At 52.2% G+C, this 26,539-nt stretch overlaps 1 protein-coding gene across 1 annotated transcript; it reads left to right on the forward strand.

The window, feature by feature from the left end:
• The first annotated feature begins 5,305 nt into the window (after window positions 1–5,305).
• Window positions 5,306–24,991, forward strand: CaMKII (Calcium/calmodulin-dependent protein kinase II). The gene is made up of 11 exons (XM_029111416.1): window positions 5,306–5,373; window positions 13,648–13,833; window positions 14,305–14,495; window positions 15,173–15,411; window positions 15,886–16,150; window positions 17,664–17,756; window positions 20,742–20,813; window positions 22,407–22,469; window positions 23,670–23,745; window positions 23,886–24,074; window positions 24,259–24,991. The coding sequence occupies exons 1-11, from the start codon at window positions 5,306–5,308 to the stop codon at window positions 24,398–24,400; spliced, it is 1,584 nt and encodes a 527-aa protein (XP_028967249.1). The 3' UTR covers window positions 24,401–24,991.
• The last annotated feature ends 1,548 nt before the right edge of the window (window positions 24,992–26,539 follow it).

A 26,539-nucleotide genomic window follows, 5' to 3' on the forward strand; every position in this document is an offset into this window, starting at 1 on the left:
CCCCCCGTGTTCCGCGGGTGTTTGCACATATTCAATGTTGACATAGGGCCAGGATCCGATCTCCGACATCGCTCTGCCGTAGATGCTCATTCAAGGTAGGATGTCGCGTCGCTGGGGAACACGAGCGGTGCTGATCGCGTTCGAATCGAATTCGTGCATCGATGGACGAATCCAATCAAGATTATTGTTCTCTCCACCACTCGTCCGGTCGCTTCACGCATTCTCTAGCCCTTGTGGGTCGTCGCTACCTCGGGCTAAACTTGGCCTTAAAATAGACGTCTCCGAGGTTGTTGACATTCAGCGGGAGGCTGTCCGTTCGCACTGAAGATCCTGTTCCCCCTCCTCCAAATAGTGCATTGTTCTGTAGCGGAGGAGAAGCATGAACTCAGCCCACCACTCGATATCAACAGGTGTTTATTTCGAGAGGCAATCCGTGCTGCTCCGAGGCCACCTCCTCCCACGGACAGACATCGCAGTCCTATCAGTCCCAGACAACTGCAACGAATAAGACGTGAGATCCTTCTCGCAGAGAAAGAGTGCTCGATTGTCTGTCCGACTAATCCTTCAAACGAAATAGTCGGGATCAAAAGACGATTCGGCACCCATTAGCAGCCACTTATGCACGACGGATTCGTAGTGAGCGTTCACAGAAGGATGTTCTCGCTCAAATCAATTCGCTTGCTGGGAGCTCTTTCCGGTGGCTCCCGGAAGGAATTTATGACTTTTCTCACATTCGTTGTTTGGAGTGGAAGTCCAAAGGTCCCAGAGGAGCTGGAAACGTTCGCCTATCGATCATGATCCGAGTGGGCGAAAAAGACAGTTGACAACTGGAACCGTCGACTCGGATGACGCCCCTTCGGTCTCCCTGCGGATTTCTGGGAGTACCTCTTGACCGACCGGATAAATCGAGCCCCAGAGCAGCGAATCGCAAAGCTAAACGACCATTTTTTGTCGAGCTCGATTGCTTGCCTCCCAAGAGCTGAATTCTCGACTGAGAAAGTTGGCTCCATCGGTACTCCCTCCTACGGCAGGCGATATATTTAAGGAGTCTACTCCGTTGGCTAACGTGCCTCGCAAGCTCAGTCGCCGCCAGCTTGCCTGCTGAATATCCCAGACTGTAGATAAAGCCTACGTGACGACGGCTCGCAGGAAGCTGAGCGCTCAGCCACCCAAATGGGCATCACACGTTTTCCGGCGAAAGGGAGAACGCCATTGGTACACAAGCAATGTTCACGTCGAAAACTGCATTAGAGTCCACCGATCAGGAAACTCCTGATCGCCGGTAGAGGGATCGGAGCTTCGACGGAGCTGAATAATTTTAGAAATTCATCTCCAACATTCCTCGGGCATTCGGATATCAATTAGGTACTGAATCTGAATGATTCCTTGAATCAGCTCCGCCGATACATTCTCCATAGAGATCGAATCAATTTCCCGATGCAGCAATTTATTGCAGATTGACGCTGAAGCGACTGGACGTCGCAACAAGGAGCAACATCTGCTGAACTCGGTAAGTTGCATGATTCGCTGTCCGTGTACTCATTCTTCCGTTTGCCATGAGTGTCAAACAATGAAGAATATGCGACGGATATGAGTCCGTATTCCTCTCTGCGGCGGCTGTCGTTGACGTCGCCGTCTCCAACAATACCCTCGTCGTTGTTGTCGTTGTCGACAGTACCCATGGTTGTTGTTGTTGTTGGCAGCGACGTCGCCAACTGTGGCGGCTATGGCGGTCGCGGCGGGAAAGCAGCGGGGAGCGAGTGCGGCTCTGAGGAAGGCGACGAGGAGAAGGGTACACGTTGCCCACGATGACGACGAGGACGATGGCGGCGGCGGCGGCGGCGGCGGCAGCAGCATCGGTGGGTGAGGGTCATTCTATGCGGGACAGTAGAGGGCGCTCGTCCCGCAAGGTGTACCCACCCCGAAGGCGCTTTGCCGACCAACAGCGCGCGATACTCGGGCCGCACTCTGACGGAGGGCGCCGCTCGTCGCAACCCACTGTGTCGACACAGCGCCTTGGCCCCTTGCAGCCCCGCAGCCAGCCCGCCAGGCAGTCAGCCAGCCAGCCAAGCAGCTCGGTAGGCAGGCAGGCAAGCAAGTAAGCAGACTAACCGACCTACCGACACACGGACGTACGGACGGACAGATGTTCAGACCGACGGTCGGACAGACGTACCGACGGACGAACAGACCGACAGACGCGCAGACCTACCGACCGACAGTCAGCCAGCCAGCCAGCCACGCAGCTAGCCGAACTGGCAGGGTGGAAGGAACGAAGAAGGCACCAAGCAGTCAGCTAGCGGGCAGGCAGGCAGGCAGCAGGCTCGGGCCCCGAAGGCATCAAGCAAGCTGAGAGAGCGGCTGGCTGGCTGTGGTGGTGATGCTGGCGGCTGCTACAAGCGCTGCGGCTTTTTCTTTCAAACGTTAGTCGACGACTATTCCGATTGAACAACAGTACAAAAACAAGTAAGCAGCCGTCGTTCTTCGAATATTGCCCGACCATTCGGCCGAGCTGAGGAGCACCTGCATCGGTCGGCCACCGAGCGACGACTCGTCGCCCTGCGGCAGCTCGAGCTCCAGGCACTCGGGCCGACCGATTGCAAGCAACGACACGATTGAGCCTCGGATCGGCCGACACGCTACTGAGCTGGGCTTCGGACCCGCCGTGCCTAGTGTTAGTTTTGCACTCGGCCGTTCTGGAGTGACCCGTCGAGCGACCGTTCGTGTGACCGACCGACCGACCGTCCGGCCGATGCACTGACGATTCGGGAGCAGTCCGAACGTTTGATACAATGATTATTTGATTGGTGATCGCTTAGACCGGATAAGTGTACGAGTGAAAAGTGCGCACTGCAGCAGCACCCGACGTGCTGGTTTCTGGATAGCCAGTGGTGAGCAAGTGAGCCATCGAGCAATTCTGTGATCGAGCATCAAAGCTCGGATCTCAGCGGGCCGATTGGCTTTTCCTTCTCCGATCGAGAACGAAATAGAGAACACTGACGCTGACAGACAGACACACTGGCTGACTTGTTCGGCGGTGCTTCACTGGAAGCCTACTCGTGTGTCCGTTCGCGCAGGCTGAGCCAGAGTTCGCTGGTGCTGGAACCGCAGCCGGATGCTGCCGTTTCGGACATAGCTTGTGCCCCTCAGCCGAACCCGATGCCGATCGAACTGTCGCGTAGCGAAGATCCGCCGCGGCGCGGAAAAGATCTCTCCGCGCGAATCGATTGACTGGTGCATTGACGGATTGACGATCTGGCAAACTGACGGGTGCCAGGTAGGTGATCGCGCGCGCGAACGCTGGCGTCTCGGCAGAGCAACGGAATCGCGCAGCCGTTCCCCGACGTCGTCGGAGAAACAGCTGAGAGTGAAACACCAGCCAGAAAGCACTCATCAGTCAGCCGGACTGGCTCGCAGCCGATCTTCCGCCGGCGCATCCGACAGGAGCGGCAGCGAACGTGGAGACGGTGCCAGCGGCGGCCCAGACGAGGGAAAGACGTCAAAGGCTGTGAATTTCGCAGCCGAAACCAATGCGTTCATGAGGGAGACGCAAAGTCACTCAGTTTGCTTCGTACGGCGTCGACCCATCATCCCGATCGATGCTCTTGTTGTTGATAATGTCGTAGTCGGCGTCGTCGTCGCCGGCCGTCATCGGGCTTTTGTCGGCAAGCTTGATCCAGATGCTGCCGCGATTATTATTATCGAAGCTCTGGCAATACGATCAGGCCGGGGACGGCGACGTAAGTGAGAACGGCGTAAGAGGAAAGAGAAAACTTGCATCATAAACACAACAAGAGAGCGGAGACGGACTCGCGCAGGCGAACAGACGACGACTGCGGAACTTGCAGAATGTTCTTTTCTCTCGTTCACGTCCCGTAATTGGCGAGCTAGTGCCAGCGTTGCGGATTACTGGTCGTCGACGAGAACAAAGACCACTTCGTGGGCTGCCTCTGGATGTGCCACCGGAACACCACGAGGTAGGTCGCGGGAGACGGTGGCGTCGACGGAGAGAGAGCGTGCGTGTCGGACGCTGTCGAATCGAGCAGACTTCTGATCATCAACAATAGCCCAATAGTGAGCTTTCCGCGCGTGTCACTTCCTAATGTGAATTCCGAGGAACCTCTCGATGGACCATGCTGTCAGACGATCGTGTAGTCGATCTCTCCCGTCCCCGATCAGTGGTGCCGTGAAGTTAGGGGAGCGCCGCACACTTCGCAGTTCTCGAGGTCCGGAGCTATTCTCGGTATTCGACTATAACGTCTATAGAGAATGTGTGATTCTCGCATTGATTTTGAGGCTGCTAGGGAAAACTCAATTTGCTTAATAGCTCACTGAGTTTTCTGAGTACCCAATCAGCTCGCGATTCCGCCGGACTTGGGACCGAAAAGAATCGAGCATACGGATTGACTAAGGAGCTATCAGTCAGTTTTTAAGGCACTTATGAGATTACTGCCGCGACATTGGGAGGAGAAGATCCAGGACGATCCTGGGTGCTGTAAAACGCAGTCAAACAGTGTGTTTTGGATCGATCGATCGATCGGAAGCACAACCGTCGAGTCGGTCATCTTGAACTGTATATTCCTTGAGAATGTATAATGTTTACTGATCTCGGCTGCCAAGGTAATACAGCTGGCACTAATAGCGCCGGGTCAACCCTGAAGAGACAGTGCACAGACGGGATCATTCTACAGATGCCTGTCATTGTTCAGTTTTTTTTTCCGGTCACTCATATGATGCGGCAGCGATGCCGTTATTTGAATCGATTGGATGACTTCGCCACTCATCACTCTCATTACACACTCCAGAGCTTCTGACGGTTGTGCTCGAAAATAATTAACGTTGATCCTTCGACTTCGCAGGCTTCGCTGCAACTTGGGGTGGATTGTCCACAACAAGACGATCATGGTTCAACAATTCGTGCAGTGTTGTGAAACGTAAATCAACAGCAGCTATTGAGGGAACATCAATATTAAGGGTCGACGAGATCAATCGCTGCAGTGGCAGCGGTTACAGTTCGGCTTGAAGACAACGTCGTAGACGACGACCATAACCACATAAGCGGCTGAACTCGGACTGCCTGAAGACGGTGTGTGACCACGCGCTCGCACGCGTGAATGCGTGTCTGCTCGTTGTTTGTGAACTCTCGAGCTCCGCTCTACAGCATTCTTAATCGATTGAACTCCCAGATCAACTGCCATAGTTGTTGTGGTGCTGCCACGGCGGAACAGAACTTCACACAAATCGTTCTACGTGCAATAAACGATAAGGATTCATCGACATCAAACGAGTTCTACAAAAAGCAGCGATGGCGGCGCCACCTACGCCCACAACTCGCTTCAGTGATAACTACGAGCTCAAAGAAGAGCTTGGAAAGTGAGTATTGCTCTGCCGGTCTTCATTTCAATTATTCCATGTATGAAGCAATAATAACTTTATGTGAACATTGCGGTGTCACGTCTCGTGTTAGAGGTTGCGTGAACGTCGCGAAGGCTGTCACGGATAGCGTCGACATTCTTGCTGCTCCACGATGAGCCGGGTGACCGACGGAGAACCAGAATCACTTCGCACTGGATGCAGTTTTGCGGATAGCGTCTGTGCAGTTTATCGTCGTGGTTCACACCGACCTTCCGATCTGGATGTTTTCGATTCGCATCGTTTGCTTTTCGCGCGATCAACCGCGCTCATCCATTCGGTCAGGCAGGGGGACTTTGATTTGATTTTTTTTCACTCCTCAGAGGTCAGTGTCGACGATGAGTGTTGTTCTCCGAATTGTGGCTATTCGCGGATCGAGTTGGTCGACGACGGCGCGGCGGCGGCGCGGGTGGATTTAGTGAACGCTGCTGGGCAGCTGATGGACGTGAAACTAAGGCACGAGAGAGGACGTTAGTGGTTCTCGTTTGGCCGCACGCCGCTATATGCAGTACTTTGTGCTCTGCTGCTGCATATGTGATGAGTTTGGTCCAGTGTGCTCTTGCTGCTTCACTGACCGGCTCAGTCCAAACCGTGTGTGCAGACCCGACGTAACTACGATTGCCGGCCGCGCATGCCCGGACACCGAATGATTTCAGTTCCATCTGAATTGTTCTGTATTGATAGGGGCCCATGGAGATGATCGGATATTGATAGAAAAAAGAAGATCCCCGACAAAAACAGCGTCGTAGGAACAGACGAAAGAAAGGAAGGCGAGCTGAAGAGGGCAGCTTGGCTGGCTTGCTAGCTAGTGAACTGGCTCGTGGCCGGCTAGCCAGCCAGCCTACAGTGTTCTGAGGGAGGACTAGAACATCAGGCGTTGCTTCAGAATAGTGAGCCGGCGAGCATTCAGATGGCCCACCGTGGAATTAGACCGTCCCTCACTCAGTCAGTGGCTTGTAGCCCGGTGGCGAGACTCACGAGTCAGTTCAGTCGATTCACTCCTCGAGATCGTGATCAGCACTCGCTTCACGAACCGTTTAGGACTGAACAAGCCTAATGGAAATCAAGACGAAGCTCGAACAAATTCCATCCAGGCCGGGCATCCTAATCGTATGACCGTGACCCACTGAGCGACCCGAGCTCCGATCCTGAGTTGCTTGCATTAGGCTCTGTATCGATTTTCCACGGGAGATTCTCTCGAGCAGCGGAGTTGAGACCCCTCAGAGACTTTGAGGAGTATTTCCCGGTAGAGGTTCAAACAAGAGCATCGGACGATTCGATCCGATGAAAGTCAAGGAGCCTGCTTGCTCCCCCTCAGGGGGCTCATGTAGTCCGTCTTTAAGAGTTCGAGCTCGCGGAAGATATGGTCTCTAGAACTTTCTAATTCGCCCATCAGGAATGGCCGGAATCGGACCACTTGTCATTGATGGAGGCGAAGGAGGAAAGCCGCGCCGAATTCCGGGAATTTTCCGCCATAATGCTTGCTCTCAAGGGTCCAGGAGCAGAGAGATGCATCATAGGAATTTCACGACTTCGAGGAACCCGAGAACATCCTATGCCACCTTGCGCGACCTGTTGCTCGACAGTCGATCGCCTCGTGGCCGTGGAGGCACAAATACCGATTTGCCCTCGAGAGGGCCCCGATATCAACTCCTTCACCGATCCTTATGGCGCTGGGAGCTTCGTCCCCTCGTAAAATCCTTGAGTCGTCGCTGGCACGGGGACGAGGAGATCGAGCAGTTATCAAATCAGAACTCTCACCGGGACCTTCTCCTAGAAACGATAATGAGCAGCGATTGCGGGCATTCCTCGGATGCATGTTGAGCACCGCCGCCGTTCCGGCGTGCCGGAAAGGAATTGAGACCCCTCCCCTCATCCATTCGCGTCGAGGAGCTCTAACAATCGGGAGGCGGTCGATCAGAATATGAGCTCTGCTCGGACGGATGGGATCACCTCTTCCGGGAGATCATCCCCGCGATGGCATCTCAGCCAGACCCGGGATCTCGTGTATCAGGATCATGGCTCGTCGTCTCGGATTCTCTGCATCTGATGAGAGCTCGTGTCGTAACTTTCGTTGATCAGCGGAAAAAGACTCATCTCGACTCTGATTTGCTGTTCACGTCGCGTTTTTCCTGCCGTGATACGCTTGTCGTGGAGTAAGGTCTCGGGAGGTCGGATATTTTTTTTATGGACGGATGGAATATCGCGAACTGCAAGAAGTCGGCTGAATCTTTCACGAAGCTATGTCGCGGAATTCCCTCCCCGAGGGAAATACGCATTGGAGCCAGCGGCTTCGCGATCCATCCACTCACGCGAGCCCGCACTAGCCGCTGGACCCGCACGCAGACAAACACTCACAGATATACATACATGCATACAGCCACGCAGACTAACAGACAAACAAACGAACGAACGGACGGAAGACCGAAAGGAGGAACCAACCAACAAGCGGAGGAACACCCCGACTGACAAGAGCACCGAGGATACTTGAATGGCGGGCTTGCACGATAAGCAGCAGTCGAGCCTGCCTTTAGAATGACTGCACGGGCTCATTGGGCCGTGGCCAGCGCTACGACGCCATGTCGTGGATTATTTACAATAGCACCCCTCTGGCCGAGGTCTATGGTGCTTCTTTACGCAGCGGGGCCCGTACTTACCATAATGAAAGTTCGCATCAGACGGTTACCCCCTCGGTGTTTGCGCGCCAGCCCACTACCCGCAAGCGGAGGAGAAAACCCGCAACTTAGTTCGCCAGCTAGCGCGTCTGCCCAGTAACAAGCTCTACATGACAAGGATGCACCCGCCGACTTAATGGCCATGCCCGCAATATGTTCGTCGTGAGACGGACAATGCTCACTCGAGGAAACACTTTCGGAAGTCGTTTGCTGGAATTCATTAGAGTCTCTTCGCATTCTGTCCTCTCCCCAGAGGATATACGTATGATGTGGACTTTGAAATTCTGGAATTGAATGGGTCAGTCTGCGGATCGACTCTCCGACCAAACGTCCAGCGAGACCGGACTGACAGGAACGGCAACTCGGGCGAGATCTCGAGTTACAACGAGTCCCAGAAGCCAACTATTTTCGCTTCGTGGGCCTCTTAGAATCGTTCGAAAGGGGACGATCGGTAGTGTCGGTCGATAATAATTTCACCGTGATCATTGTCTGGAGACAATAGCCGATTCTTGTGTTCCGCTGAATACACACAGAGTAAAACTCGGATCGTTGAAGGGGTTTTCCGACCCTCGGAACGCCTCCAGAGAAAAAAACAACGGATATATCGATGTGAAGTTGGACGAGACTTTGAGGCTCCTGCAGGCTTCCTATTCCCTAGAGCAAGCCAAATTCCCATGGGGAATCGATCGAGCGTGGCCACTTTCGCCCGTCCACTGTGGACACCTCTATTGGGGTGAAGTTGCTGCGAAGCAGACGGATTACGCCGACACCGGATTTGCGTCGCCCACCGCTTGATCATAGTCAAATATTCTCGGAACTCACTGCTGCTCGCTCGGGTCTCCGCCTGCACCGGGAGAGTGGCGTTTGAAGTTTCATGTCTCTTCCGTCAGCCGCTAGTCACTGGAGTTTTTTTTTAGTCCCTGAACCTCCAGGAGCTCGGGCCGGAGGCCTCGCTACGGGCCATATACCTACACGGATTCGTATCCTCTCGAGCGGGGCTTGAGAAAATCAATCAACGGTAGATTCGCTCCGTAGGGACGGAGCTCCGGAGAAGCAACGAGGTTTTTTCCGATCTACCCTCCTCCCCCGCCTTTTTTCTCGATGTTGACACTTACTGGCCGTGAAGACGTCGCTGCCAGCTGACATCATTCTATTCTACTCGTTGCCGATTCCCGGGCAGCCTCTCGGTCGTCCCCAGAAGAAAACCGAGCGAATAATTTGTGTTGTGCTCTTCCGAGCGACCAGTCGGAGCGACTTAATTGAGATTGACAAATTCCATGTGGAGAGGGTCTGGCGTGGGTGTTCGATCGATAGCAGTATCTGTTCGTAGCTCATCGCAACGCCCAAGAATCGAGCGAGTGATTAATTATCAACCGGGCGAAATCGTCATCGGGCTCTCGAATTTTCTCTGATCTCACAGAAATTTCCCGCGACCGATCGTAAGTCGTCGAGCTCGTCGACGCGACGGGCGCCTTCGGACGGATATCGAGGTCCTCTCCCGTGGCCAGCATTGTTATCGATTTGGGTCCCGGAAACGGGGAGAATGAAAACTTCTAGGCGTTTTCGTACGCGCTTTCGTCCACACGGACTTCGTCCGAGGTCAGCGTGTGCGAGGAATGGAATGCTGCGCACGTTCCAGTGATGGTCGTGAAGATCCGCTCAGATAAAATAAACTGCGTCGCTCCAGACCTCCCGTACGTAGACTCGTTCGCTAAGGTCCGAATGGAAAGAAGTCCCTCCTGAGAGCATCTTTTCGGGGAATATAATTGTGAGAATCACATTTTTTGCTTCATGGAGTCTTTTTGACCTCGCGCCCATTGGAAGCTCACTGTAAAGCACTTCCAATGTTAAAACTCGATTTGCGATTAGGTAGCCGACCTGGAATCCAGTCAGGTGGTGACCGGTGATTAGTGATCTAGTGATCGAGCTCATGGAACAGGCTGCTTTCACTCGCTGCGCTCGACTGTCCGTGCCCGCTACGCGCCGTTCCTTGTAAGGCGCGGCAACGCCACGAGGAGCGGGCGTGATCGTTGCCATAATCCGCGAACAGAAGTTTCAGTCCTTGAAGTCTCCCGCCGATTTCCGATGAAAAAGTTTTCGGACCTTTTCCCTGCTGCACACGATGGCTCGCGAGGCTGTCCCCCTGTCCCAGCGTGATACGAGCAAATATCATTGAAACTAGGAATTCATTTACCGAGGCTCATGCATCATAACTGCGGCTGCAAAGCCATCGAAAGTGCCTCGACGCGCACGTTGGCGTGCAAATAGCTCATGGACGGAGACAGGAGGAGAACGCGAGGCATTTCACGCCGCGCCGGCAAACGATGTAGGTGACGTCTGCAGCAGGACTGCGCTGAACGGCCATTAGAGCAATGGGCCATGCGTATTATACGGCACCGCTTCCCGACGCAGCCGTTCCAGACCGGAACTCCGAATACACACCAGTCGGCACCACCACAAACAAGTGTTGCGACGAATCACTCGAGTTTTGAGTGAACGGATATAGTTCCATGAGTATATTCATGGCCTGGGAGATTTCACGTCAGTTTACGCCGAACAGCCGGTTCCCCGAATTCGAGTCTCCCTCTACCTCTACGCGCACCTAAGGATTCTCGGAGACACGTTGTCAGCCGGTTCGGCGAGTAGATGAACGACTGGCAGCCGAAATTTCTGAGCTCAACCCCTCACGGTTTCGCGGAAGATCCCATCTCGTAGGATCGTAGCGGCTTAGATTCAAGGAAGAGCTAGCGGCGATCAATTTCCGGCGGGTAGATATTTCTTCCGAGGCGCCATCGATACCTCCAATGCAGCGAGTAGCAATTAGACTTTCTCGTTCAGGATCAATGTCTCGAATCCATACGCTGGAAAATCATCATGAAAAAGAGATTATTCATCGGGCTCTCGGAAACGAAGCCAGACCTCCGATTGCGTTCGGGAGGCTCGCGTACAGATCCTGACCTTCCGGGTCACGTTTACAATCGCTATTCGGAGGTAAAGTATTCGGAAGACCGATTTCTCGGCCGCTAGCTAGATTAAATTCAACGCATCGTTTGTGAGTCGACTAGTTGAAGATCCAACTCAGCATCGAGCACGACGAATGATCCACCGGAGTTTCGAATAAACAAACTCTCCGCCCATTACCTACACCCTTCTGATCCCAGCCAGCGAAGGGCTGAGCACTTTCGGAGCGGAAAGTCCGTTTTGTGAGTCGCGAAAGCGTCTTGGAACAGGATCAGCTGAGGAACGCCGCCAACCGAGCGAGATATTTTAATTAGTTTATCAGTTCTTCCTCGGAGACGAATTGGAGTGGACAGACACATCACAAGCTCTCCGTCACTCGTGGAGCTCTCGGTCGGTGTTAATGGTGTGCCGATAACAACAGAAGAAGCTGCAGCAGGGTACGGAGCGGCGGGGAATGAAGCAGGAGCCGATGTCGGCCATCTGCTGCTCTCCGGTGTCCGTGGCTCCACTCATGTTCTTTCGTACACACTCTTTCTCTCGCTCTGATGAAATTCCGCAGCGCAAGCGTACAAACGTCAACAGGTGGCCGAGTCGAAGGCTGTCCTAGCGTGATGGTCGTTCGCCGTTCACCCGCTCGCTCATCACGCCGTCTTCGTGTGTGTCCACCAGAAGCCCCCTCTTGTCTTCTCTCTCTTTCCCCCGCGACTTGCGCATTGTCTCTCGCTTCGCGACTCTTACTCTCTTGGATTTGCGCTGTCATATTGACGGTGTCTATTCACCCTTTCTCTCACTTCATATGGCGGTGGCGGCCGCTGCTGCTGCGGCAGCTGCCACCGCTGGTACCTTCCGCAGGGCTCGAACATTTTCGCTGTTTTCGGAGTTCGAATTCCAGACGGAGCTTCCGTTCGCCCGTAGGATGGGAACCAATCGTGTATGGACGACTCTGCGAACTTTCCCGATCACAGCATTAGAATGTCGCGCGTCAGAGTTCGGGCTCCGCAAAAATATTCACGAGGAGACGACCTCCACCGAGATTGAGATTCAAAAGGAAAATGCGTCCAAGGAGGAGCTCAAGTAGGTTATGGGCCGTGCTCTGAAAACTGGCTGGGTAGAGTCCTGTAACGTGATCGCCGTCCCTCGGACGGAGGACAATCTCATCTGCTCGGTACGCGACCATGGAGGTTATTGTAGAGCCTTCCTCAAACTTCCTTGGGCCGACGACCTGATTAGAGGAATTTGGACAAGCCCTCTCGTTCTCGTCGTGCTCTGGGAATTGGTCTGCTTCGTGGAGACGACCGAGTGGAGTCTGAGGGACCGGATGACCGACTGACCGACCGACCGACCGACCAGCGGTGGGTATGCAGCAGAAGTAGTACTGCTCCCGCTGGTAAATAAACAACCGCCGAGCCGCCGACAGTGGCCTATCGCTGACCTGAACCGCCAGTCTCATAGCTGCCACCGCTGCCCGAAGCGGCCGACGACGTAGAGAACGTCGACGACGGCTACTGAGCGGCAACAATCCCGCAAGCACAATATGGCATTGAGTCGAATCAGGATGCAGAGAACAAGCGCAGCTCGGATAAGTGTTGCGCGGGAAGAAAAGACGTCACCAAAGTTATCCGTGTTACGCGGAATTGTTTACCGAGTTACACTGGCAGAGGTCAGGGTCAGTTATAATGTCGCGGAAACGAGCGGCACCGAGCAGCGGCAGTGTTCATTTTTCCGCATCGGTGCCAGAGGTGGAGCACGGATTCAATCAGACGACAAGGACGGTAGCGACTACTTTGCTGTCAGGTCAAACGACGATTTCATAGAGACGAATGAATACGAAGCGAAATCCTGGAACGAAGACTGCATTCATCTCGGTGCCCCCGTTTTCCTCGAGAAGACGAGGGAGAGAAATCAATAATATCTTATTATTATGGCACAACTCTCTGTCCGTGCGAGGCAGTCCATGGTGACGACAAAGGGGACGGATAATTCGCGAGGGAGCCTAAACCTAAAGAGCCTAAACCGCTGGAGATTCAGATCTCCTCCCGTGCTCGGAGACCTCGATGATAGGCTCGTAGAAGGATTGGAGGAAGATTGGCATAGATGAGTTTCGATCGAGTTAAAGTGAGATCTCGGACACCAACCACGCCCTCGCATCGGAAAATACCGCTCGAAGTCGCTGTCTGCTGCACAGCACCTCAAAGAGGTGACGTTAATTAATCCGATTCACGTATTTATACTGCGGGAGCGCAAAGTGAACCCATATTGAAACTTTAATCAGCGGCCTCGTTGACCGGTCAGCTGTCTATCTATCTTTTCCTCTCGTTTGTCCTTACCCTCTAGAGTTTTCCCGAGTTTCGAAGTCAGCTCACGCAGCTCACCTGAAGATCGAAGGAATTAATAAAGTTGAAACCTCCCAGGCGCACTCGAACTACGACGACGGCGAACTTTCGTGGCTCGTGCCTCCCTGAGGGAGAAGCGCACCAGAATACCTCGTGGAAATCTTTCCGGGAGCCCGGAAAAATACTCCACGAGGGTCGAGAGAGCCCAGTTTCCTGCATCGGAGTTCTTGACATTTTCTAACTTCTCTCCATGTATTCCTTTTCAGGGGAGCGTTTTCCATAGTGAGACGATGCGTACAGAAGTCCAGTGGACTGGAGTTTGCAGCGAAAATCATCAATACCAAGAAACTCTCGGCCCGAGATTTCCAGAAGCTTGAGCGCGAAGCTCGAATATGCCGGAAGTTAAACCATCCAAACATTGTCAGATTACATGACAGCATACAGGAAGAAGGGTAAGTCTCAAACGCTCCTGCGTCTGGAATCCGGAGCCGCCTCGTTTCCCTCAACGAGCACCGCTGCAGGAATACTCACGAGCCGATAGGATCGGTAGTCAGTAGATATGAAGGTGATAGAGGACTCGGTTTTCTCTCTTCGCCACCCTTATTGTCGCATCCTCCGGGAAAGGTTCGTAGTCGGGAATCGGCTGACAAATGCCGCCCCGAGAGGAGCACGGCAAGCGTTTGCTCCCTGAAGAGAAAGAAGTCATCGGTTTTTCCGTCAGTTGAACATTCACTGAAGTTGACGCGTGAAGAGTGAATCTGGAATCGATTCAGATCGCCCGACCCCTGCATCAACTGTCAGGACCGTCGGCTGGCAAAAACGCTCTCCTTCAGCCTATGGCTCACTAACTGGTTGGGTCTGGAGTTCCGGAGAAAGGTGGCATAGATTATCATGCTCCCCTGATGGCTCATTTTCCCCTCCAGGTACCATTACCTGATTTTCGACCTGGTGACCGGAGGAGAACTATTTGAAGACATAGTGGCACGAGAGTACTACAGCGAGGCCGATGCTTCCCACTGCATTCAGCAGATCCTGGAAAGTGTCAACCATTGCCACCAGAATAACGTCGTCCACAGAGATCTTAAACCAGAAAATCTCCTTCTTGCCAGCAAAGGTGAGCTCAAGGCACAACAGCGTCGGGGGATCAAGTCATTGCTTAGCGTATACCCCTGACACAATGTCCCCGCCTCCAGCGAGGAAACAAGGGAAGGATAGGCGGCGAAGAAGAGATTTTCTCGGATCAGCGACGGTGGATTGAAACGTATTCGTCTTCATCCTTCAAAAGCGTCCCGTCCTAGCCTTATCCGACTTTGTCTTCAAGCTGTTCGACTGCTGAATTTGCCCCTTCTCGTTTTCTCCCTCTTCAAGTACGGTCCCGGTAGACAACACGAGGGGCTTGTGAAATGTTCAAGTACGCTTGTAGACAAACATAGCGAACTCCTCGCGTTCCCTTGTGGGTGTTTTTTGAACGAGTCTACGTCTCTCGACGTCTACTCTAAATTGAATCAAACGATAAATTCGATCGAACTTCTCAAGCGCTTGACGCAGACCATCCTGAACTCTCTCGGCTCATCTTCGTCGCCCTTGCTTCATGCACTCAGGAAGGCTCTAATCATCTCTGCCCCTCCTGATCCCGAAGCAGTCGAACACTTAAGCTAAAGATCGGACTGCTCGTGAATACGAAGACAAGGGTGATCTTTTCTTACGGCACAATGATTCGGAGGGCCGCCCGTCGATCCTCTCCGATGACGAACCTCAACTGGATCTGACCGCAATTTTTGCGATTTCCAGCCAAGGGAGCTGCTGTGAAACTTGCTGACTTTGGTCTTGCCATCGAAGTGCAGGGTGAGCAGCAGGCCTGGTACGGCTTTGCCGGCACACCGGGCTACCTTTCACCGGAAGTTTTGAAGAAAGATCCGTACGGGAAGCCTGTAGATATTTGGGCTTGCGGAGTGATTTTGTACATTCTGTTGGTCGGTTACCCGCCCTTCTGGGACGAAGACCAACACCGACTGTATGCCCAGATCAAGGTGAGTTATAGATCACAAAGTCAGTTGAGGCGAATGATATTAGTCTGCTCGCGAATATGAGTGCTTTCATGATGGACTCGACCAAAAGAAAGCGTGCTGCGTACGGCATCCCACCCCTTTGCACGCCCGCATTTATTTACTGGTGCGCCGTCGGTCGCGGACCGGTGGCTGAATGCTGGCGGTGGTTCTGCTGCAGCCACCGCCGTCAGGCCACGACAGAGTGCAGTTTGCATCCAATGGCGTGACCATAGGAATGCCGTGTCGTGCCGTTGCGCAGTATTTTGTATTGATACTTGTAGCGTAGCTAGAGTCAGCCGAAGGATCGTCGTCGACGGGAACGACGACCTCAATGGCAGCCGCTGCCGCTGTAGTCGCTGGTGGCTTCGTCGACGCGAATTTTAATTTCCGACGTAAACTCTGCGTCACGCGACTCGTTGGAAGATGCTTCATTCTACCTGTTATTGTTGTTTTTAGGCGGGTGCCTACGACTACCCATCACCGGAATGGGACACGGTGACGCCCGAGGCCAAGAACCTTATTAACCTGATGCTCACGGTCAACCCCGCGAAAAGGATCACGGCCGCCGAGGCACTGAAGCACCCCTGGATCTGCCAGAGGGAGCGCGTGGCGTCCACCCTCCACCGACAAGAGACCGTCGAGTGCTTGAGGAAATTCAACGCCAGAAGAAAGCTCAAAGGGGCAATACTCACCACGATGCTTGCCACGAGGAACTTTTCGAGTGAGTGCTCGCGGCTCCCAAACTGCCGATTATTCGAGACTTATCTTCTTCCCCCGTCGGTTCATCCCTCTAGCTCTCGGCAACAGTCGATCCCGAGGCTACTTCCTCTTCCTTCACCCACGGAAATATATCGATTACACCTCAGATGGCGAATTGCGCGATCTACGACCTCTTCGATTCTCGTCACAGATTCATACTCAAAGCTCTGGTCGCGAATTCGGATCGACCTCCGTAAATTGATTCGAAAACTGAAAGGAGAGATCTGTGCACAAAAAACCTTCGGACAGTTCTTATCGATTTCGTACAGATTTGCCCCGATAGTGCGAGAGTAGAGGAGGAGGGTTCTAGTGGGAGGGAGCTTTGAAGAAAGACCCCAAAGTACGAGGCGGCTCGACGAGAGTTCCTCAGTGACGCGTGGCGTGCCGGCGCTGCAGCCTTACTCCAGCTGTCTCATCGAATCGCGCGATCGGAGTCGATCGCATCCCTCTCTCTCAACCTCAAGTGTTTTCGATTTCTCGCTCTCTGGTCAGAATTTCCTGGAGCCATCGTTTCCTCTCACTGTCCTACACTCTATGACTATGTTCCTCGCTTCTGACGTTCAGAATATCCTCTCAGTATTCTCTGTACGTATGCATTTAGTTTCCAGTATCCATATCGATAGTAGCACGCCCCCAATCTGCGGTCAAGGTCATCCACTCACGGCCTCTGTCGACCCGATCGATTGCTGTGTCGCCCAAACTTTCGCACTTCTACAGAAACTAAAACCCTCATTCCCTCTCGTATATTTTCCTCGGTGTCAATCTACACTTGGGACACGTTTTCAGATTGATTCGGAGAAGAGAACTGAGCTCGCCGCTCAGCTTCGCTTCGATTCATTCCTAGGTCCACCGTCCGGTGATTCGTCCGTTTGTGACATGTGTTCAATGTCTAGTGTTCCCAATAGATATGTCTAGATATCTGTAGTGATCTCTAAATGCACAACTGTACTGTGATGGAGGAGGAAAAAATCTGAAACACCCGCGATCGTATCTAAATCAAAGGACTAAATATCCGTCACGGATCACAACGACACATGAAGAGACGATTCAGAAAGCGAATAATCGGGGGGTATTGAGCCCGTGAACGCAGCCTGCGTGCGGTCGAAATCGAAGTCACCGATGGGGCTGTGGATCCCCGAAAGTCGAACTGACTAGTGCAAGTCAGCTCGACTTTTGTCCTTGTTCGCGAGAAGTTCGTGATCTCATCGGCCCCCTTGTTCCTGCGGGGACAAAGAGGCCTATTTTTCGGCCAAGGCCGATCTTCGGTGACATAACAGATCCATGTATCCGATTCGCGCTTACTGACACGTACACAGTCAACGGTCCCCTATCAATGTTCTCTGGACGGACTCCATGAGGTTCCCTAAGGATCTCACTTCAGCCGAGGAGGGCTTCAGCTAATGTATCGGAAAACTTACCTGGAAACCAGAATCCTATTGAGTCTTTGAATCAATATTGCGCCTGCATCATTTTAGGTCGAAGCATAATCACGAAAAAAGGGAGCCAGGTGAAAGAGTCGACAGACTCCGCTAGCACCACCATTGAAGAAGACTCTGAATGCGTCAAAGGTATTACTATAACGGTCATCTCTCAACATGAATGATTATGATTATGGAGTATTATGAATGGAGTCCGCCTCTTTTCACCTCCTCATTTAAGCTTGCTCTTCTGTCCTTTCTCTAGTCTGCCTTTGATTACTGTTGTTGTTGCTGTCGTTGATGTTGTTCTTGCAATTGATCCACAATCGCTCAGTCGTATCGACCGGTCAGAACCCCAACATACTAACAATTGGACTGATTGACTCATGAAGTGGTCTCCTGTCTTTCTCGCTTTCGATAATCCCCATACTCCTCATAGGCGGAGCGCCGAAATCCATTCTGAGCGAACAAAACTCCTTGACTCTCCGCGCCCACGCGAGAAACGATAGAGCTTACCATTTTGATGCATTCTCTGCGTGCTAACATGCTTCCGCTCCTGCCGTGTGACAAATCGTTTTTGATATCCTCAAGTTTTCCGATAGCGAAACTCCCAGCAGACGAATCGTGAAAAATCGGTATCTCGCCTCATCTAATTTCTGCATCACCTTGTTCCTCATATGATATCTCTAAACTATCGGCTATGGCGAAATACTAAAGCGCAATCCGCGGATTTCGGACACATGGTCGAACGAACACTCAGCCTGAAAACTTCTCTATCGAAGCACATATTTGCTTGGCCCTGTTTTTCTGCTGAGCTTCGTCGGATCGATTTGACCATCTCATGACCCAAAGAGGATCACGATGATCGCGACAACGATCAGAATGTTCCAGAATGACAAAATTTTTCTTCCCGTCGCGCGTGAACAGAAGAAAACAAACTCGGGGCTCTGACTCCACTTGCCTAGCGAACCACACCATAGACTCTCCATTTGTCGGAATTCTTCGTGGCGGACTTTCGCTCTGAAGCAGTGGCGGATAGCCTCGGGAGAAGTCGACGATGTCTTTGGGAAGACGGGCGATCTTCTCGCGGGTAAACGAAGGGAGATGCCACCATCATTGGTGGAGGAGTCTCCTCTCTGGATGCGTCATTGCGTTTCGATCGACGCGTCGCCTGCCAGAGGTTCTATGCTGGAGCCGTCCCGCTCCCTTGTCGCTTGGGAAGGGACCGTGAATTCGGGGGTCGAACTGACGCCGAGACCACGGGGCTCGTTTTCCCGGAAACGTTCTGGAAGACCATCTTTCTGATTCTCGAAGCTTTGACGAAGCTAAGCTCCGGACGAATTCTGAGCCTCCGACAGTTAGCGTCCCCGATAGGACGAGCCCTGAGCTTGGCAACTTCTCATTCATTGGCCCGCTCTCGATCCAATGGTATCATCATCCCGTTTTGAGTCACAACCGCATCATGCTGATTCCGTACAGACACCTCCAGCCTCCAAGACCATGTCGACTCGACATCACTGTCGCCTATTCTGGAAACAGAACTTCGTTTGGGTAGTGACACGCATTATAAGGTCCGTCACCTAAAAAAAGATCAACGATCGGCGTTCTCGGGAGAGCATGGACTGATAATATGGAGTCGCAATGACTTTGCTGAATAATATTTGCGCGCGTAGAAAATTGTTTTCGTTGCCGCGAGGCGGAGGAAGTCGTGATCGCGCATCGCTCCGCTTCTCACCTTGAGAATCGCACCTCCATGGCTGCGACTAGCGATCTCCGACCGTTCGCCTGCAGGTTGTGAGGTAAAGAACAAGCAGGCCGGAGAAATGCTTGGATGAAACTCGAGATCCGAATCAGGAATTTCACTATGCTGGATCATCGCTTGTTCTATATTTCGTCACTGAAAAATCCGCTGCTGAAGCCTCTCTCACTGCTGCTACGCGAGGATGCCGAGTCAATCCTAAGAGGACAACCGTAGGGCAGCTCGCAGCATATTACAATACTCATGAACCCGGATCATATTTTCTCCTCAATTGTTATCATCATCTTTGTGATAATGCTGATGATACATTAGTCCTGGGATCGTCGATGATGACAACACCTATATTACTGTTTCGCTTATGGAGTTTATCGATTGTCTTATCATCTAAAATCGATCTACACTGTCCATAAAGTCTCTTGCCTTGGAGACGTTACGGACATGATGCATGTGACACATATTTTTTCAATTTGTCGATTGTTCCATACCGGCAAAGTTTTATTATGATTGATGGCCGATCGAATGATAGTGTTATCGATTTGATGCATTGATTGAATCGCAGATAGATGACGTTCGGGACGAACTGGCGATCATAGCTTGGTTGTGTCCTCTTTCCGTACAGATTCCTATGGATCGGCGGTTCCGACATGCTCAGACCCGAGCATAGTGTCGACATTCGTTCCTTGTCTCAGATGGGAGTTCTTCCCCCCGAATATTTTTCCGTCCATCGAGTCCCCCGAAAGGAATGCCTACGACTCGAAAAACCTTCACCAAGATCTCCCACTCCGAATGGTTGTCGAATCAGTCACTTCACCCGGCATTCCAATTCGAACTGTTTTCTTTTCGTGCTGTGGAGTGTGCTGTTCGTGGAGGATATGTTTTTAGTAAAGGGGAAACGGTTCGTTTCGCTCCATTTTCCTCACGTCCTCTGTATACCGAGAGCAATATCCCATGAGTGCGTTAGAATGATGGCGTGCTTTTGAACATTTTATCCGCCAGCTGACATCGTATGTAGTTTTTGTTCTCAGTGTCATTGTAGGAGAGATATGTATTTTACCCCGGGATCCTGCCTTATTCAGACGCGCAAACGCTACCCGGCTTTTCCGCCTGTTGAATGCGATATCCATCCAGAGGGAAATTTTGAAACCGTTTTTTTTGAGAACTGGTGACTTACCTCTCCGCTTTTTGGAGGAGCGTCCTCGCGATGCTGCTAGTCTCCTGATGCAGGACACCGCCAGTGTGATGTTGGCTGGATGCTCTATGAGAGAAGGACCCTGACGGGAACGTTGGCCGTCTTTTGCGTGCTGTGTTATTGGAGTCGATGATTCAGGACAGCTCTAAACCCTTGCAACCACGAATTCAGTCAAGAACCATTTCAGACGTCACCAGCCATGGATCCGCACACAGCGGTCCAGAACGAAGCAAAACTGTGATCCAGTGCGATCCGCAAGGTACGATAGCATTCAGACAGAGCTCGGTGTATGACTTTCTGCTCAGAAAGTTCTAAGTAAAAGTACATCGCTCATGATACGTATGGCATTCGGCAATCCTTATCGAGATCGTCGTCGCTCTCGATCTGCAATGGTTGCTGCGAGCGATGATGACAAACGAACACACCGGTAGAGCTTCTGATAATCGCATCTGATTCGCCGGAGCCGTGCTTGTTTCATGGCGCTCTCCCGTCGACTCGAGCAAATAGTGATGGAGAAGGTTGTCATGACGTGTCTCCGGCTCAAGCATGGCGGCTCAGCCATCCACTTGAGGTTGCGGCCTGTAGTTCGTGCCTGTATTCTTGGAATAACCAAGTCAATCACCGCGCTGTCCTCGGATGCCCACAGTGCATCATCGTAGAGCATTACTCTGCGGCTGCCAAGAGAGAGTACTCTGCGGAACCGGGAACCCGACGGCCTGAGACCGGCATAGACTTGCTTTCCATCCAACGCAGCCCATAGGGACGGAACGTCAGTGCTGACTGAGGGCCACCCATGCACCTTGAGCAAGTTCACCGGGAGACCGGAAGCGAGACTCCGGTCCATACTCCCGGGGAAATGTAGATGCTGCATCGAATCCAGGGGATTCTATGTACGAACACAGTTCTTATGAGTTCCGCTGTCTTATTTTCCAAAGGGAGGAAAATCCTGCACTCTCAGATTTTACTGTCGGTCGTCTTATCTTCGTTGCAGAGAACAAGGCCCCTCTTTCAAAGTTTCGAAATTCGATTTCCTGAGGATCGAGCATGTTCGATGAGTCCTTCTCTGCTGTACCGATTGGAATCCGCGATTGAGTCCCGTCTGTTTCAATCAGGGTTGCCTAATCGGAACATTCGTTCCTCAGAACTTTGCTCCAGGGATTATAATTGAACTACTCGTCTCTGACGCTTGCATGTTTCAATCTACTCGATTTTAATCCTCCGTCGCCTCTGTCGACGATTCGAGTATGGCTTCCTTTCCTGATCGGGACTCTCAAACTATCCGGGAGCACTTGTTGCTGCTTGCATATTTTCCGCTGCCGTGGGGTCGTGGCTTTCGCTAGTGCTTCGGCCTCTGTCGCCGCGCCGCCACCGCTACTGCTGCAGCTGCCGTTGTTTCTGCTGTTGCATTTCCTCTCCGACCCGTCAAGCGTCGTCGCTTGGATTGGACAAGAATGGTCGGTCAACTTGGAATCTATATGAGCAAGACTGACTCTGAGCGGTCGACCGAACAAAAGCCCCCGTCCCAGGGGCGATAGCAGCCGTAGCTCACTGGAGGTATGCCGCGCCATATCCTGATGAGACAGTCGCTTCGCCGAGGCACCGAAAGCTTGCAAAGACGTTTTTACTGCTTCTGCTGCTGGGGCTGCTGCTGGTACTGAGCTGACCGAAATGCACCAGGAGCGACGGAAGGTTTTCAAAGCAGTCCGATATGCCTGTCGTTCGCTACCTGTCGATTGATCAGCGAGATCAGGAGAAGGACTCTGAAGCCTAGAGCGATCTGCCAGACGTTTTGAGAGACGCCCTAATTAGAAGTCTAAAATCATCAAGTATATTTCGTGTTTCCTCACACCAGGCGCCGTGATCCGCAACGGAGGAGTTGGTACGAGCTCTATGGGTTCTCCAGCAGTCGTAGACCGTAAGTACTGCAGTTCCGTCCACATGAATGGCTGCTGACTCTTTGCTAAATGAATTTGTTGTTGATGATGATGTCGCCGCTTCCATTGCTGATGCGAGAAGTCAGCGAAGGTCCCGAATGCGATTCTCGAGTTCTGCGTTGACAGCAATGGCGAGGCAACTCGTTTGAGGGTCGCCCGATCGCTTGTCAGCGCGGTGATCGCCCAAGTTGAAACTGCCGAGACTGTTGCTGCTACTGCTCTTACAACATGTGCTACAAACGCCAGCCTTGTCCTGCCACGCAATCGAATCTGTTTGACATGGAATCCTCTCTCACTTGCTATTCTCGCTCCTCCTCATCTCTCGGGGACGTGGTCACCGGAACTGCTCTTGTTGCGCGCGCCTGGTAGCGTGTTGTGTTTAGTTTATGTGATCGTATTTGTGTCGTGTATCGAGAATTCGACTGCATCGGCTCAAGTCGGCGTCTGAGTCGGTTTGGCCGGCATGCTTGCTATCCTTCCCCGTATGAAGGGTTCCTACTAACGATATTATCAACCGTGTCATGCTTCCGACGTCTATCGAAACCTCTGTCGGGACGCCGAATCCTTCGTCCCAGTTTACGAGGTTCACGCGCCAAAAAGCTCCCCCCTGCGAAAATGTTACCCACTCCGAAAATGAATCGCCCAACGATCTTTTGCCACCCTCGATCCCTCCGCGGTTCCATCCCGGTCGGACATCCGAATCAGGAATCGGCCCGTTGCGGGAAATACCAATGAAAATCATACGCGAAACCGCTCATTTGTTCGTTCACCATGCACACTCCTAAGCGGATGCGCTTGGCCTCAATACTCTCACCACCATGCCTTCGATAGAAATACTAATGGTCTGTCTCAAATCGAGGAACACGAATGCTGATGTATGTACGGGAACAAACGACAGCAAATTACTATAATTGCATAGGACCACAACCTCAACAGCCCATTTCCGCTGCTCATAAACCTTTCCCTGAACATTAAACTCCGTACTCCATCAAATGCCCCCACCCACCGAGTCTGATACTCCCTGACCCGCTTCAGTTTCGCTTTTTCCGTTCGCCGGCTCTTGTTGTTCAGCTTTTGGCAGGAATCCAGTCCGTAGGAATCGATTCTGATGAAATTCGAGCCTTCCCCGCCCGATTACGTTCGAAATCGCCAACTCCGTCGCTAACCTGCCCTTTCTCCAGCGCGCAAGCAAGAAGTGGTCAAACTCACTGAGCAACTCATAGATGCAATCAGTTCGAGCGACTTCGAAACTTACACGTGAGTGGGAGCACGACTTCGTATAGAATCTGTCCGCCAATGAAATTCCGTCTCTCGACTACTTCGAATGCTTAATGAGCGCCTCTCCTCGAGAGCATCGCTTTCGCATCTTTTTGACTGCGGACGCTTCCATTGCTCAGGAAACTGTGCGACGCCCACATGACGGCTTTCGCCCCGGAAGCGATGGGAAACCTCATCGAGGGGATGGAGTTTCACAAATTCTACTTCGAAGTTGCCGCGAAGCAGACCAAAAGTGGCTTCAATACAACAATTCTGAATCCCACAGTCCATATGATGGGAGACGATGCTGCCTGTATTGCTTACATCAGGTGAGATATCTGGATTAGTTCAGGAGTGCGCTGTCTCGGAGAAGGGAATCGCGCCAATCGTCCCGAAGCTGCTGAACTCCAGAAGATCATGCATCAAGTTCCGTGCTGATAACGTCATTGAATCTGATTCCCGGTCGCTCAGAGTTTCCGACCGAGACCCTAACGGGAGCGATCACTTTTTCAGGTTGACTCAGTACGTCGATAGTCGTACAGGACAAGCGAGAAGCAGGCAAACCGAAGAAACTCGAATCTGGGTCAAAAAGGACAACAAATGGCAGAACGTGCATACGCACCGGTCGATGAATTTGCAAGCCCACACTGATTAGAATTGGGAGGGGCATCCTGGCCGTCAACAACAACAAATATATCAACATTCAGAAGTACTTTCCCAACAACGTCTAGAACAGCGACAACTGCATCAAGGAAATCAACAGTCACAACTAACGATTCAACAACAACAACACCAACAAAAACGACGACGAGACCAGCAAGAACTACCAATTCAGCGACTCCATCAATCACACCAGCAACAACAAGTGTCGAAAGGACCGCAACAGGATTCTAGGGGGGGCAGAAAGCGAGCGTGCTCGACATCGAGCACTAGCAGCTCGTTACCGAGCTCAGGATCCTCCATCCTTATATCATCGAGGAGTCCTTTGAGCTGCTTGTCTAGTGAGCATGATCCCCATGATCAGTCACCGATCCAAACCAACTTGAGTGAACCGACATCCAATACTTCTCTGACAGCAATTGCGGCGTCCACAAACACAATCAAGAGCGACCGGACCGTCGGGACGGCAGGAGACAGCTCTGCGAAGTCGGTCACGCATAGACACCATGGACGCAGAGTCTGTCTTGGAACGTCTACTAGCGAGAGTGATTATGATGACAATTATTATGGTGAACTTGATGGTGATAAACTGACCAACAGAATATCCACTCCGGTGGTCTCTGGCTCATCAACAGCGCTCTTTTGCAATTCTCATTATTCGTGTGATGATTCTTCATCTTCTTATCCGGATACTGCTGCCGCTGCCGCCGTCACTATTGCTGGTGATACTCTTGCTGCTGCCGCCGCCGCTGAAGCCGCTGCAACAATTTCACTCAAGTCCCCCGAGCCAGGAGACCCGAGCCACTCTAGCTGCTGCGGCTTTGATCCTACTGTATCGGGAGGAGGAGGAGTTTCTCCCCTTAAACAGAACGCTGCAAGTGGTTGCAGATCGTCTTCAGTGATTCGCTTCAGCGAAGCGCGACGGCGCGGATTAGGCAGTCAAGTCTCCGATTCGGCACTAGCTCGTTGTTCGTCGTCTTTTTCTATCTCAATAGCGAAGGATATCACTACTACTAATGCTACTACTTCTGATGCCACTCTTACTGCTGCTACCGGAACTCCCGACGAATCGATGTCCACAGACGGATCTACCACTACTTATGCTGATACAACCACAATTACTAAGACGACTGAACCCACGTGTACTACTCCTTGTACTATCTCTTGTTCTTGTACTTCATTCACTATGATATACGATAGCCCTGATGGCTGCTGCCGTCGCCGCCGCCGCCGTCGCTGTTGTTGCGATGCCTCTTCTCCGTGTTGCTACGCCGCAGTATCTCGCGTTCGATCATCATCTCCAGTTTCATCTCGTTGTTCATCGTTCGGGGGAGGAACAGCGCGCGAGGTCGCAGAATCAGCGGCGTCGACATACCCCCGAGGAGCGGATAGCTCCTCGCGGCCCGCAGATGAATCCTCAGAAAACCGATTCGATGAAATCGAACAGCATGTACAGAATCAACGAGATCAGCGATTTCGAGCGCCACTGCAAACAGCGGCTGCAGCTCGTCGACGCGCGGCTTTTCGTGATCGTTGCACGGACAGTAGTGAGCCAAAATCGAAGCGAGCGAAAAATGTCTGATTGATGGAATTTCTAATCGATCAATTGAATGATTGCTTATCCGACGACGAACGTACGGCTGATGCCCGACTACTCGGGCAGATTCACGAAGTGAAATGAATGTGAAATGTTTTCTCGATTCTCCTCGATGTCTCAAATCCGACGTGGAGACTTTCGAATTTCGATCGCTTGCCGACGAGCGGAATGTTTTCTCTTCTCGTTGTTCCCCATGTTGCTGATGGTCCTGATGCCAGAACTCATTGTCTTGACTGATATACGGTGATCGATCGATTAATGAACATTTTTCGCTACGGGCATGAATGAGTGGAAGGAGGAACTGACGGCGTGTTTATACGACGAAGACTTCATATCTAATCCAGGGGGAGGGAGCCGCCGCTTACTCGCGCTCTTTGTCGCCATCAATCGAGTGCTATCGATCCGTTAGCGGTTTGGCACGAGCGAAATTCAGTGAAAGAAGCATGCCTGTAGAGTCGGCTCGAGCCCCGCGGTATGGCCGCCTGATCCAATCGAAGACAGGCAGGTGGGTCGCCTGACGGACGAAAGCTCGATCTG

The sequence above is a fragment of the Galendromus occidentalis genome, unplaced genomic scaffold (genome assembly GCF_000255335.2).
Source record: "Galendromus occidentalis unplaced genomic scaffold, Mocc_1.1 scf7180000077440, whole genome shotgun sequence".
NCBI classification, from domain to species: Eukaryota; Metazoa; Arthropoda; class Arachnida; order Mesostigmata; family Phytoseiidae; genus Galendromus; species Galendromus occidentalis.

Coding starts and splice junctions, on each gene's coding strand:
- CaMKII (XM_029111416.1), top strand. CDS start 5,306: ATGGCGGCGCCACCTACGCCCACAACTCGCTTCAGTGATAACTACGAG. Junction 16,151..17,663: donor TGCCACGAGGAACTTTTCGA/GTGAGTGCTCGC, acceptor GCATCATTTTAG/GTCGAAGCATAATCACGAAA. Junction 20,814..22,406: donor GATCCAGTGCGATCCGCAAG/GTACGATAGCAT, acceptor TCCTCACACCAG/GCGCCGTGATCCGCAACGGA.